The 13,833-nt window shown below is 36.3% G+C and overlaps 1 protein-coding gene and 1 non-coding gene across 2 annotated transcripts in view; both read right to left on the bottom strand.

Annotated features, from left to right (window-relative positions):
• Positions 1-13,833, bottom strand: part of NUP155 (nucleoporin 155) — a 70,844-nt gene that overhangs the window by 23,460 nt on the left and 33,551 nt on the right. The window contains exons 18-22 of the mRNA XM_077896168.1: positions 13,510-13,657; positions 11,805-11,871; positions 10,675-10,790; positions 5,679-5,776; positions 2,178-2,308 (exon numbers count right to left, since the gene is read on the bottom strand). Of these exons, the coding sequence (XP_077752294.1) occupies positions 2,178-2,308; positions 5,679-5,776; positions 10,675-10,790; positions 11,805-11,871; positions 13,510-13,657 (560 nt within the window). The remainder of the gene's footprint in view (positions 1-2,177; positions 2,309-5,678; positions 5,777-10,674; positions 10,791-11,804; positions 11,872-13,509; positions 13,658-13,833) is intronic.
• LOC144313192 (small nucleolar RNA SNORA30/SNORA37 family) lies at positions 9,344-9,471 on the bottom strand. Its single transcript, XR_013378915.1, has one exon. It is a non-coding gene; the product is annotated as a small nucleolar RNA SNORA30/SNORA37 family (small nucleolar RNA).

The raw sequence follows: 13,833 nt of genomic DNA, 5'->3' as shown, positions 1-13,833 counted from the left end.
CTCATGAATAAATAAATAAAATCTTAAAAAAAAAAAAAGGTTAAGAATTAAACATTTCAGGGTAACGAAAAGACCCTTAGAGATTAAGGGAATTTTTTTTTCTTTTTCACAGAATTGCAGTGATTGAATATGAAAGAAATCACAGAGAAAACGACCATTTCATAATCCTATATGCAATAGCTAATTCAAGTTGATGAAAGTCTGATGGGGGAATTTCACACTGGTAGGACCTAAATTCAGCAATCTTACTGTCAGTAAAAGTGGGACAATTAAACCTTCTGTGTCTTCCATTAAATACAGTTTGACACGTAAACTGTATTTATGAAGTATTTTATTCATCCTCAAATAAATGGACCTGAATTTAATCCTCTATAGACTTACCTTCCATTTTGCAGAAAATACAAGAAATAGAGGAGTAAGTTCACTCCAAGGAGGTAAAGACAACCTCAGAACATACAAGATTGATGATCTGATTCTTTCTTGGCAATTTCAAGGGAGAAAGAAAATGGCTCTAGACTTGACACAGATTTAAGAGAAATAACAATCAAATTCAATGAGTGAACCAACTGTTTAGATTCTGATTTGAATGACCCAATCTGTAAAAAGATTTTTTTTTTAAAGATTTATTATTTATTCATGAAAGACAGAGAGAGAGAGAGAGAGAGAGGCAGAGACACAGGCAGAGGGAGAAGCAGGCTCCATGCAAGGAGCCTGATGTGGGACTCGATCCCAGGACTCCAGGATCACACCCTGGGCTGAAGGTAGGCGCTAAACCACTGAGCCACCCAGGGATTCCCTGTAAAAAGATATTTGTAAGACAGAAATTTCAAATGGTTAAGTATAATGATGACTTATTCAAAGAAATGTCCATCTTTTAAAATTTCATTTAAAAAATTTTATTTTCTTATTACTTAATTTATTTTAAGGCAGACTGTCACATGCAGTGCCTCATTTGGATGTCTGGAGCCTCGGAAGCTTGACTAACCTACTTCTACAAATGGACCCTGAGAGCTCAATTGGAGGTTCTAGCAGGGAAGCACAGTTACTCATATACCTTCTATCAGGGAAAGTCATCCTCTTTGAGCACAAAGCTTTGGAAAGGACACACATGGAGTGGTAAGGGAGAAAGGGGATACCCGCCTAGCCAGTCAGATCAGCTGAGTCAATCTTGGTGATCAATGGGGGTGATAGCTGTCGTGGCCAGATCACCAAAGAAATACATAGTAAAGTATATAAGAATGAAATAACATGATGTCTAGGATCATCTTTAAAGTAATTTCTTGGGATGCCGGGGTGGCTCAGCGGTTGAGCGTCTGCCTTTGGCTCAGGGCATGATCCTGGAGTCCTAGGATCGAGTCCTGCATCCAGGATCCCTGTGTGAAGCCTGCTTCTCCCTCTACCTATGTCTCTGCCTCTCTCTCTCTGTGTCTCTCATGAATAAATAAAACCTTTAAAAAACTAAATAAAATAAAGTAATTTGGTAAAGAAAAAGAATAGATTAATGAGTTGATAAAACCTTGAAAATACTGAATACGAATAAAGTGTGTATATGGGGATTATAATGTAGTATTTATTTTTGCGTATGTTTAGAAGTGTTCACAATTAATAAAAGGTAGGAATACATTCCCCCCAATGGCCTAACATTTAAATGAATGCAAATTACTATTATATTTAAAAAGGATTCAAATGAGGATGGCAAGAGAAATATAACCCATTCATTTCTCACAACAGTAAACATCTTTCTTTAAAACTAAGAATGTTTAAGTCATTGGACTCTTTGAAATTACATGCAAAAATTTTGTGGATGCATCTGTATGCATTCTTTGAGGGTGGGAAGAAAGAGTTTTTGATCAAATTCCCCAAAGAATCTGAAATCCAAATGAAGATTATAATCTACTGTTTAAAAAGGTATTTCTGGTAAAGATTTTATTCACATACCAAGATAAAATTCTCACATACTGTAAAAACTTGTGGTTTTAACAATGCAGATCCCTCAGTTTTCATGCTTTAGTGCAATCTTCCATTAAGATTTCCATTAAGAAGATATTAACTTCATTGTAACCTAAATGCTTCCCCCCAAAAGTCCCCTCCCAAACACAAGGGTAAAACTAAAGCCCACTCAAAAGAAAACAAAGCACAGCATTAACAGTATACTCTTAAGGGAAAAGAAATCTTACCTTTTGAAGTTCTCCTACAATGACAGTGAATTGATGTTCACAAAGAAGTTTCCATAAAGCCAGAGCCTGGTATGATTTTCGAACCAACTGCTGGATTGCCTGAAGTGAAACCTTTTCACTCAGTTGAGCCTCTAATTACAAAATACAACTAATGAAGTTTTATAAAATGACATATGGTTCTGTTTTAAATAAAACAACACTTTACTTGAAATAAAAAATAATAGTTAAGGCTGAAATCCTCATTGATCTCCCTCCCTCATCATAGCCAACCATGATCATGACTTGGTGAATTCATGCTTTTACCCTGTCATTATGTGTATGTGTTTCTGTATGTCTGTCTGTGTGAATGTACACATAAACAACAAAAATACTATTTTTAAATTATTTACACGTTTCCCATCCAGTTGTATTTTCACAGGCTATTTATATTAATAAGTGTAAACCAAGTATATTTAAATTGCTAGATATATTCCATCATAATCTAGTATAAATTATTAGATATGTTCCATCATGTAAGTATACCACAAATAGGTCCATGTGCCACCTTAAGGACATTGATATTGTCTCCCATGCTTTGCTACTAAAACAATAGTGCAATGAACATCCTTAAAAGACTTCTAAAGAGCACCATCAGATTTCTCTAGGACTATGTTCCTCAAATCTGGATTAAGATAAATTGGTGGGAAAAAAAAAAAAAAGTAAACCCGCAAGTCACAAAATCAATTCAGTCATGAGAGTTCTTTTTTCTTCTTAAAAAGGAAACAGGGGCAGCCCAGGTGGCTCAGCGGTTTAGCGCCACCTTCAGCGCAGGTGTGATCCTGGAGACCTGGGATGGAGTCCCACATCAGGCTCCCTGCATGGAGCCTGTTTTTCCCTCTGCCTGTGTCTCTGCCTCTCTCGTCTCTCATGAATAAATAAAATCTTTAAAAAAAAAACCACAAAAAACAGAATTGGGGTGCCTGGCTGGCTCAGTCATTGGACCATATGAGACTCGATTTCAGGCTTGTGAGTTCAAAGCCCCACGTTGGGCATGGAGCCTACTTACAAAAAAAAAAAAAAGAGGAAATATAAAAAAGTAAAATATTAGAGTATAAAACAGGTACTTATTCCCTATAATTTTGTTTCAGTTGTATATGTATGCTTTCAAACATCAGGGTCATAACATAAAATGTATTTCTCACTACAGAGAAAAAAGTCTGATAAAGACTGCTACATGATATATCCTTAGAAGTGAAACTATTGGCTATCAATATATATGCATTTTCAGCTTTATAAGATATGATCAAATTGATCTCCAAAGTAGTAATTTCAGTGTACACTGCCAGCAATTTGAACCCTCTTTTGTTTTAATCCTTACCAATGCTATTGTCAGGCTTAAAAGACCTTACTGAAGTACAAATAGCAGTAATGAAAAAATGTTTATAAAATAGTAAACAGAAAACTAGACTTAACAAGAAGAGACAAGAGTAAATGGCTGGGTCTTAATTAGCAAAGTTCTATCAGCCAGAATAATTGGCTCAAGTAGAACACAAAAAATTCTTCAAAAAAAAAAAAAAAAAAAAAAAAAAAAAAGAATGGCAGGCCCTTCTTTTTTTTTTTTTTTTAAGATTTATTTATTTATGACAGACATAGAGAGAGAAAGAGAGAGACACAGGACGGAGGGAGAAGCAGGCTCCATGCTGGGAGCCCGACGCGCGACTCGATCCCGGGACTCCAGGATCTTGCCCTGGGCCAAAGGCAAGCGCTAAACCACTGAACCACTCAGGGATCCCCATCAGGCCCAATTTAAACAATGATTATTATTCCAAATTATTTCTAGAATAATTGATGATTATAAGTTTTCTATTACTTTGCTCTTTCATTGGTTGCTACTATTTACAACAGACCAAAAAACACAATAAAAATTTTGACTGACGTTTTTAACTCTATAAAATGGCGTGTCACTAATCATTAGGAAAATGCAAATCAAAAACCACAATGAGATACCACTTTGTACCCAGTAGGATAGATATCATAAAAAAGAGAACTGTAACTAGTGAAGACCTGAAGAAACTCAAATACTTTGTGTACTAACTACTAGTAGAAATGTAAAATGGCATATAGAAAACAGTGTGGCGGTTCCTCAAAAATTAAAAACAAAAATACCGTATGATCCAGCAATCTATTTCTGGCTATGTAACAAAAGAACTGAAAGCAGAGACTCAAATTTATTTTGTTTACCATGTTTATAGAAGAATTATTCACAATATCTCTAAGGTGGAAGTAACCCACGTGTTCAAAAACCCAAGTGTTTTCTCTGCTTTCATGAAAAAACAAAACAAAACAAAACCCCAAACCAGCATTCAGTGTTGTTTTGCAGCAAGCCATTATAGAGATAGCATGCACCTCACCAAACTCCTTCCCCAGAAACCACACACATCACCTTGGCATCAAGCACCACAGCTTTAAAATGTGTCTATGAGCATCTGTGCTTTAACACTAAATGTGTCCTAAGATGGGGTGTCTGGCTGGCTCAGTCGGAAGAGCATGCAACTCTTAATCTTGGGGTTGTGAGTTCAAGCCCCACAATGAGTGCAGAGAGTACTAAAAAAAAAGTAAATAAATTAAAAAAAAATGTTTTAAGGAACAGAGAAAAGCCTAAGAAAGGTTATTTTCTGGGGTCTGGGAATGTTCAAAAATTTTTCCATATAAATTAATGGTAATTACTTCCTGACTTTATGCCATTTTGGCTTATGAAAGGTTTCACAGGAACACTCTACTTTCATATAGCAGGAAAAACCTGTATAGACATACAATGGAATAGTCAGTCTTAAAAAGAAAAGAAATTTGGAAACTTATATATATATGTTTGAGGTATACAGGTAGTCAAATTCAAAGACAAAAAACAAAAATGATGACAGTTGTTAGGGGCTGGGGCAGTGGGGGAAATGAAGAGTTATTGTTTCATGGGTACAGAGTTTTATAGGAAGATGAAAAACGTTCTGGAAATGGATAGTGGTGATGTTTGCACAACAATGTGAATGTAGTTAAAATGGTAAATTTCGGGGATCCCTGGGTGGCGCAGCGGTTTGGCGCCTGCCTTTGGCCCAGGGCGTGATCCTGGAGACTTGGGATCGAATCCCACATCGGGCTTCCAGTGCATGGAGCCTGCTTCTCCCTCTGCCTATGTCTCTGCATCTCTCTCTCTCTGTGACTCTCATAAATAAATAAAAAATAAAATAAAATAAAATGGTAAATTTCATATTATGTCCATTTTACAATTAAGAGACTCATTTGAAATGTTTTCTTGTATAGAAAGGGAAAAGAATTAATGGGCTGAAAGTTATGGAAATATATGAGATCCACATTGCCTCACTTTCCCAACCACACTGATGTTAATAAAAAATATCTGTATTACCAAAGAACTAGATCCTTTTGAGAAATGTCCACTGTTTTCTATTCTATAAATAAAACTCTTTATTGGGGTCACGTACAGTCAACTGATCAGAAGGAGTAACTTACCATGAAACTTCCTTTGCAGTTCCTGTTGCATCTGCTGAGTATTTCCATTTTCAGGACGCATGAATCCTATTAGCCTCTGCTGCACTTTGGCAGTTGTGCTGAAACATATTCCAGAATGTATATTGTGCTTTCAACCGTTTTACTGATATACAATTCATGTACCATACAATTCAACCATTTAAAGTATGTAATTTAGTTTTTTGAAATATATTCACAGGGCTGTGCAATTATCACAATCTAATTTTGGAACATTTTCACCCACTCCCTATTAGCAGTCAATCCTCATCTCTCCTGCCCTTACCCTAAGTAACTGCTAGCCTACTTTCCATCTCTTTAAGTTTGCCTATTCTGAATATTTCATATAAATGAACTGGAATACACTGTCAAAATTCTTTTCCTCTGTAGAATAGTGAAATAATCACTGGTCAGTCAATGATGATTTAAACCTGAAGCATTTTAATCTTCTGGATGCTTAAAGTTTCTATTTGGTTTTCCTGATGTACATTTTGTTCAGAAAGGCCGGATAAATGGTTGCTTCTTTCTCTTTATCTGCCAAATTTAAAAGTAATGAATTGAGAGGTGCCTGGGTGATTCAGTTAAATGCCGTCATCAGCTCAGGTCATAATCCTGCGGTTCTTGGATCAAGCCCCTCACTGGGCTCTCTGCTTGGCGGAAGTTTGTCCTTTTCCCTCTCCCTTTGACACTCCCTCTGCTTGTGCACTATTCCAAAGTAAATAAACAAAATCTTTTAAGAAAAAAGTTATGAGTGGAGTTTCTAGCATCCTTCAAAGATGAGCAGTATTTTGGTTTCAAGTTATATAATAAAGTCCACCTTTTTCCCGTATGAGAAAATTTAATTCCCAACACTCAGTAAAAAAAGACACACTGAAGACATTATGGTGAAATTGTTAAATATTCAGTAATAAAGCCAAAAAGTTAAAAAAACTTCAAGGTAGGGCAGCCTGGGTGGCTCAGCGGTTTAGCGCAGCATTCAGCCCAGGGTGTGGTGTGATCCTGGAGACCCAGGATCGAGTCCCACTTTGGGCTCCCGGCATGAAGCCTGCTTCTCCCTCTACCTGTGTCTCTGCGCCTCTCTCTCCCTCTCTCTCTCTCTCTCACATCTCTCATGAATAAATAAAATCTTATTTAAAAAAAAACAACTTCAAGGTAAACACAAGCCATTTATAGAGTAAAGAGAATCAGAAAGTCAATGCACTTTTCCTCTGCAATATTAAAGCTTAGGAAAAAAATAGAACAAACTGTAAATGAAGATCTGAGAGAAAATGACTATGACCTTACAATCCCATGCTCATTAGGCAATAGAAAGGGGTGAAATAACTGATTTATGCTGCAACATGGATCTAGAAAATGAACCTCAAAACAATGCTAAGCAAAAAAGCTAGATTCTAAAGATCACAAATTATGTGATTCCATTTATATAAACTGTCAAGAATAGGCAAATCTAGAGATAGGATAGATTAATAATTATTTGAGGTTAAGGAGTTAAAATGACTGCAAATGGACAAAAGAAATGTCTTTGGGTTGCAGAAAATGTTCCAAAACTGGATTTTAGTGATGGCTGCACAATTTTATATATTTACTAAAAGTCAATGAACCAAACATTTAAAATAAGTGTATCTTGAAGAATAATAAATTACATCTTCAGAAGCTATTAAAAAATATTTAGTGCGACTAATGTTGCAAGCATGAAAGGTTGGTTGAAACTAAAAAAATCTGTTAATAAAGGAAAAGAAAATCTCTGCAAAATGCAGACATTTGACAAACTCCAATACTCACTTTATGTAAATATTCAATAAAACAAAAATGGATGAGTACTTTCTTAGGATGATTAACTATGTAGGCATGTTTTTGTTTTTTTGAAAATATTATTTATTTGACAGAGAGACATCATGCAAGCAGGAGGAGCAGTAGGCAGAGGGAGAGGAAGAAATAAGCTCCCCAATGAGCGGAGAGCCTGATGTGGGGCTTGATCCCAGGACCCTGAGATCATGAACTGAGCTGAGGGAAAGCACTTAACCAACTAAGTCACCCAGGCACCCCTGTAGGCTTGTTCTTAGAAAACACTACAAGCTTTCCCACTAAAGTCAGGAATAAGATCTGGATGTCCACTGTATCTTCACTACTATTTACCACTGTGTTTGGAAATATTAGTCTATACAGACAAGAAAAAGAAACTACAGCTGGAAAGAAAAGGTAAAACTCTCTATTTGCAGATGATAGGACTACATATTTGAAAAAAAAAAAAAAAAAAAAAACCCTCAATGAAAAAACTTAACTAAAAAAGAAATCAGTAAAGTAACAGGGTATAAAATTAACAGAATTGCAATTATAACTGTAAAATTCAATAAACTGCTAAGAAACTATTAACAGAAGAACATAATGTTAAAAAAAAATATTCCAACTAAAATTCCAGATAATTTCCAGAAAGGATACTGATGGGAAAAAGATAATAGTTTCTGTACAATTTCAAAGGCTGATGGAGATGTGAATTTTTCAGAACTGAAAACTAACTGCTAGAGAAATAAAATCATATATAAAACTTCTAAATCTGTGTTTGGGGTAGGGAGAGGTCTGATTCATCCAGTAAAATAAAGGGATGGGGAAGGAAAGAAAAAACACACAGCAGAAAGCACAAATTCAGGATAGTGAGAATAAGATCAAACATTAAACTAATCCCAATTATGGGACAATTTATGGTTAAATGAACTGTCAAGAATAAAGATAAACTCTTAAAGTGGGTTAACAGGAGAAGGGAGAGATCAATTTATATGTTAAGATATACTTTAGTGTTCCAAAGGCTCAAAATAAAGAAAACTGATATAACTTTCTCAGGAGACAACTAAATACTACACATCAACATTTTAAAAAGTCCTTAAACCGGGATCCCTGGGTGGCGCAGCGGTTTGGTGCCTGCCTTTGGCCCAAGGCACGATCCTGGAGACCCGGGATCGAATCCCATGTCGGGCTCCCGGTGCATGGAGCCTGCTTCTCTCTCTGCCTGTGTCTCTGCCTCTCTCTCTCTCTCTGTGTGTGTGACTATCATAAATAAAAATTAAAAAAAAAAAAAAAAAGTCCTTAGACCCACTAATTCTACTTCTCAAAAAACTCATCTGAAGATTACTAAACAAGTACACAAACATGTATAAAGAGGAATAATCACTGTACCTTGTTCATAACATGAAAACACAAAACACTGCAATGATTAGAGTTATACCATTAATTGTTTGCATATAAATAATGGGAAAACATGCAGCCAATATAAAAATTATTTATCCCACTGACTTGGAATACTCCAAAAGATAGAGTATATACAACGTTTTATAAAAGTATGCCTACTTACTTTCTTTTTTTTAGATTTTTAAAATTTACTCACAAGAGACACACACAGAGGCAGAAACTTATGCAGAGGGAGGAAAACCAGGCTCCATGCAGGGAGCCCGACATGGGACTTGATCCCGAAACTCCAGGATCACGCCCTGAGCCCAAGGCAGACATTCAACCACTGAGCCACCTAGGCGTCCCGCCTACTTAGATTCTTTAGCAGTTTTTTTTTTCCTAATTTTTTTGTTTTTATGTAGGGAGAAGACCTAAGGTTTGAGCAGCAGGAGAAAGATACAATGTCGATTACGGGGTCACAGAACAGTCTCTGTCCCATTGAGTGACAGCTGCCACTGGCACCATCTCAGGGCAAGGATGCAATCAAAGGTTTTCTTTCAGCACCAGCTACCAAATCCTGGCCCCACTGTCAGGGGAGGACCTGTGAAAGTGCTATATTTGCAGTTTTAAAGAAATTTATTTATTTATTTATTTATTTGATTTTATTTATTTGATTTATTCATTTATGAGAGACAGAGACACAGGCAGAGGGAGAAGTAGGCTCCATGCAAGGAGCCCGATGCGGGAGTCGATCCCTGGACTCCAGGATCACGCCCTGGGTCAAAGGCAGGCGCCAAACCGCTGAACCACCCAGGGATCCCTATTTATGAATTTCATAAAGTTTACACTGTTATACTTCAGATCATAAATTTTCTGTGCAGTGAAATCTTTACAAAAAGCCCAAGTTACTTCTATAACAAAAAATTCAACCGAAACATATGTCACACAAAAACTTTTATAGGTACGTTCACACCAGCATTTTTCATAGTAATCAAAAAGCAAACACAGCCCAAATGAGTGACGCCGGATGAACTGAAAAATGAAACAAACTACTGGTATTACACATTAAAACATGTGAACCTCAAAAAAATAAATAAATAAATAAAAATAAAAAAATAAAATAAATAAAACATGTGAACCTTGAAAATATGCTAAAGGAAAGAAGCTAAAACCAAAAGGCAATGCTTCGAATTAAATAAAAGATCAGAATACAGATCCATAGAGACAGACAGGTTAGCGGCTGCCAGGGACTGGAAGGGAAATGGGGAATGCTATGGACTGTGTGTTTGTGTCCCACCATATTCCTATTTTGAAGTCCCAAATCCAAAGTGATGATATTAGGAGATGGGGCCTTTGCAAAGTAATTAGGTATAGATGGGTTGATGAGAGTGAAGCCCCCACGATGAATTTAGTACCTTTACAAGAAGTGACCAGAGAGTTTGTCATCTAGTTTTCTCTGCCACGTAAGGACACAGAAAGAAAGCAGCTGTCTGCAAAGAAGGAAGAGGGTCCTCACCAGAAACCAAACATCCTGGCCTCAGACCTCCAGCATCCAGAACTGTGAGAAGTGTTTGTTGTTTAAGCCATTCTATGGTATTATTGTTATTGCGGCCTGAACAGGGACTGACTTCTAAAGGGGAAAGGGTTTCTCTTTGGCATGAAGAAAATGTTCTGGAATTGGATAGTGGTGATAACTGCATAACCTTATAACTATACTAAAAACCACTGAACTAAATATTTAAAAGGATGAATTTTATAAGATGAATTACATCTCAGAAAAAAAAAGGAAAAATAGGCAAATAATTTTGTTTATTCTTACTTTGGATTTCCTAATGGTCCTCCTGCAAATTGGGAGTTTCTGTCTAGAAATTCTTGCAAACCCTTTAGTTCTTGTAGCACTGACTCCAGAAGTTGGGAGGGAACGCTACTTTCAATCTGTAAGAAAAAGAGTATTTTCAAAAGCTTTAAAACACTGAAAAAGTGTATAGGCAAAAAATATATATATAACTGAATATCAAATTTCAATTTTTAAGTACCTTATCTTCATAAACAATAATTATTTATGCTTGATGAAGAGAATAAAGGGCTAAATAAGAACATCCCTCCTGGCCTGCTCTAGTTTGTTTTAGGCATAATTTACAGACCGTAAAACACATCTTAAGTGAACATCTTGATAGCTTTTTATGTTTTACTCCAGTTACCACCCAGACCACAATACAGAATATTTCCAACACCGAGAAATTCCCTAATGCTCCTTTCTAGTCATTAGTCATCTCCCAGGTAACCTAAAGTTTGATATATTCACACCAGCATTTTAGCTTTGCCTTAACTCCATAATTTAGCTTTGCCTGTTCTTGAGCTTCATATAAGTGGAATCATATATCATGTGAAGTAAATGTATTCTTATTCTTAGATATATGAACTTTAAAAGTATTAGAGTTGAAAAAATATTTGGTATCTTTCAGACTTAAAGAAAAAAAGCTTTAAAACATTCATATTTCACATTAAAAAATTTTTACTACCTGAATTTATAATACAAAGTTTTACGGGATCTATTCTTAAAGCACTCTAGAAAGTACTAATGCATGGAAATTAGTACTGCGTCTGTGGAGTTTGGGAATGTATAAGCAAAATATAAAATAGTAGCTTTGAGTAATATTAAATTTTAGGACTTAATTTGTTTAGCCCTCACAACAGCCTTAAGATGGAGATGTCTTATTATTCGCATCTTATAGTGAAGTATCAGACTGAACTATTAAGAAAATTACTCATCATTTATAAAGTGACAGAGCTAGGACTTCATCCAGGGCGAGGAGGGTTTATTGGACATGTACACAAAGGAATAATCATTGCATTTTGTTTATAACACCAAGAAATGTGAAACAATCTATTTATACAATACCATAAACTAGTTTTACACCAACAAAATACATTATACAATACACTTACTGCAGTGATCTCTCTGTTGCCACTCTTGAATACTCTCTCCACAACTAAACTAGCATCCCAGATATTGCTGAAATAAAAAAATGTTTTAATGATTATACTGTATAAACAAAAATAATTAGACTATGTAGTAAATTCCTTTCTTATGTTTATTAAAGTATAGCAATTATTTCATTTAACACTTTAGGAAGTTGGGCAGCCTGGGTGGCTCAGCGGTTTAGTGCCTTCAGCCCAGGGTGTGATCCTGGAGACCCAGGATCGAGTCCCACATCAGGCTCCCAGCATGGAGCCTGCTTCTTCTCCCTCTGCCTTTCTCTCTCTCTTTCTCTCTCTGTCTCTCATGAATAAATAAATAAAATCTTAAAAAAAAAAAAAAAAACACTTTATGAAGTTATCTGAAAGAACAGAATACAAGAAAATTTCTAAACCTGATATACCTCATTATTTCACATAATGAAATACTGCTGAGAAAAAATCAAGACTAGGGGCAATGAATTGTAAACAAGAAAGTTTATAACGCAAAAACAAAATTATAAAGGAGTTTTGCACTGTTTCACATTTTTTTAAAGACTTTATTTATTCATGAGAGAGACACAGAGAGAGAGGCAGAGACCTAGGCAGAGGGAGAAGCAGACTCCATGCAGGGAGCCCGCTGTGGGACTCGATCTCGGGACTCCAGGATCATGCCCTGAGCTGAAGGCAGATGCTCAACCACTGAGCCACTCAGGCGTCTCACTGTTTCACATTTTAAGCAAATGATTCAAATGAAAGCATCCATCTCAAGTCTAAGACAAATATACAGCACACAAGATAATTAACCAGATGATATGATCACCTAATTGAAAAAATGGCTATAATTCTTTGTCCCTCCTTAAACCTATCCTTTGCTATGTAACTTTGATGTGTCTCTCATAATGAGAAGTACATTTGCCATTTTTGAATGGATTTTATTTTTGAATCTGGGTTGGACTGAAGATTTTCCCTGGCCCATTGACAGAGGTGAAAATGATGGTAAGCCAACTCTTAACCGAGGCATCAAGAAGCTCTGCAAATTTCTACCTCTTATAAGACCTTGCCATCATGAATAATCCCTGGGTAACCTGGAGCATGACAGACCATGTGAAAAACAATCCAGTTGTCCCAGCATACAAACATGACCCTAGGGCAGCCCTGGTGGCTCAGCAGTTTAGCGCTGCCTTCAGCCCAGGGTGTGATCCTGGAGACCCAGGATCGAGTCCCACATCAGACTCCCAGCATGGAGTCTGCTTCTCCCTCTGCCTGTGACTCTGCCTCTCTCTATCTGTGTCTCACATGAATAAATAAATAAAATCTTTAAAAACAAATAAGCAAACATGATCCTAAACATGTGAGAATCCAGCCAAGATTGACAGAGCTCTCTTCAACCTCACAGCTAAATGCATGTAAATGAATGAGTCTAGCCAAGACCAGACTGCCTACTTTTGCAGATACATGTCACTTAGTTAATGGGGTAACACTATATATTAATATGTATGTATACATATTATAGGTGGTTAGATGATACAGGTGGTTAGATGATAAAAAAGCTAAACAATGGGAAACAATCTTATTAATGAACAAGTGAGCTAGGAATAAATGATGTCCCAAATCTAGAGGCAAAAATAAAAATATTCAACTATACAAGATAGGACAAGGTAAGCAACAGTTGGTCAGTCCATGCATAACTTACCCCATGATTCGAGAAAAGTAAATGCAAATACCATTATGTTTTCCAGAGTACACAATCTCTGGTGCAGCCATACAACTCATACTTGCAGCCTGAGTTGCTGGGTTTCCTGAAACACACACTGGAGTTGACATGGCAGGAGGATGTACACCTTGCAAACACATAAGAAAGATAAATCTTTATTTTTTATTTTTATTTTTTTTAAATATCGATGTTTTTCTTTATTTTTTTTAAATTTTTATTTATTCATGATAGTCACACAGAGAGAGAGAGAGAGGCAGAGACACAGGCAGAGGCAGAGACACAGGCAGAGGGAGAAACAGGCTC

Source organism: Canis aureus, chromosome 4 (genome assembly GCF_053574225.1).
Source record: "Canis aureus isolate CA01 chromosome 4, VMU_Caureus_v.1.0, whole genome shotgun sequence".
In the NCBI taxonomy this organism is placed as follows: Eukaryota; Metazoa; Chordata; class Mammalia; order Carnivora; family Canidae; genus Canis; species Canis aureus.
The sequence above is the reverse complement of the archived record's forward strand: the minus strand, read 5'-3'. Positions and strand labels throughout refer to the sequence as shown.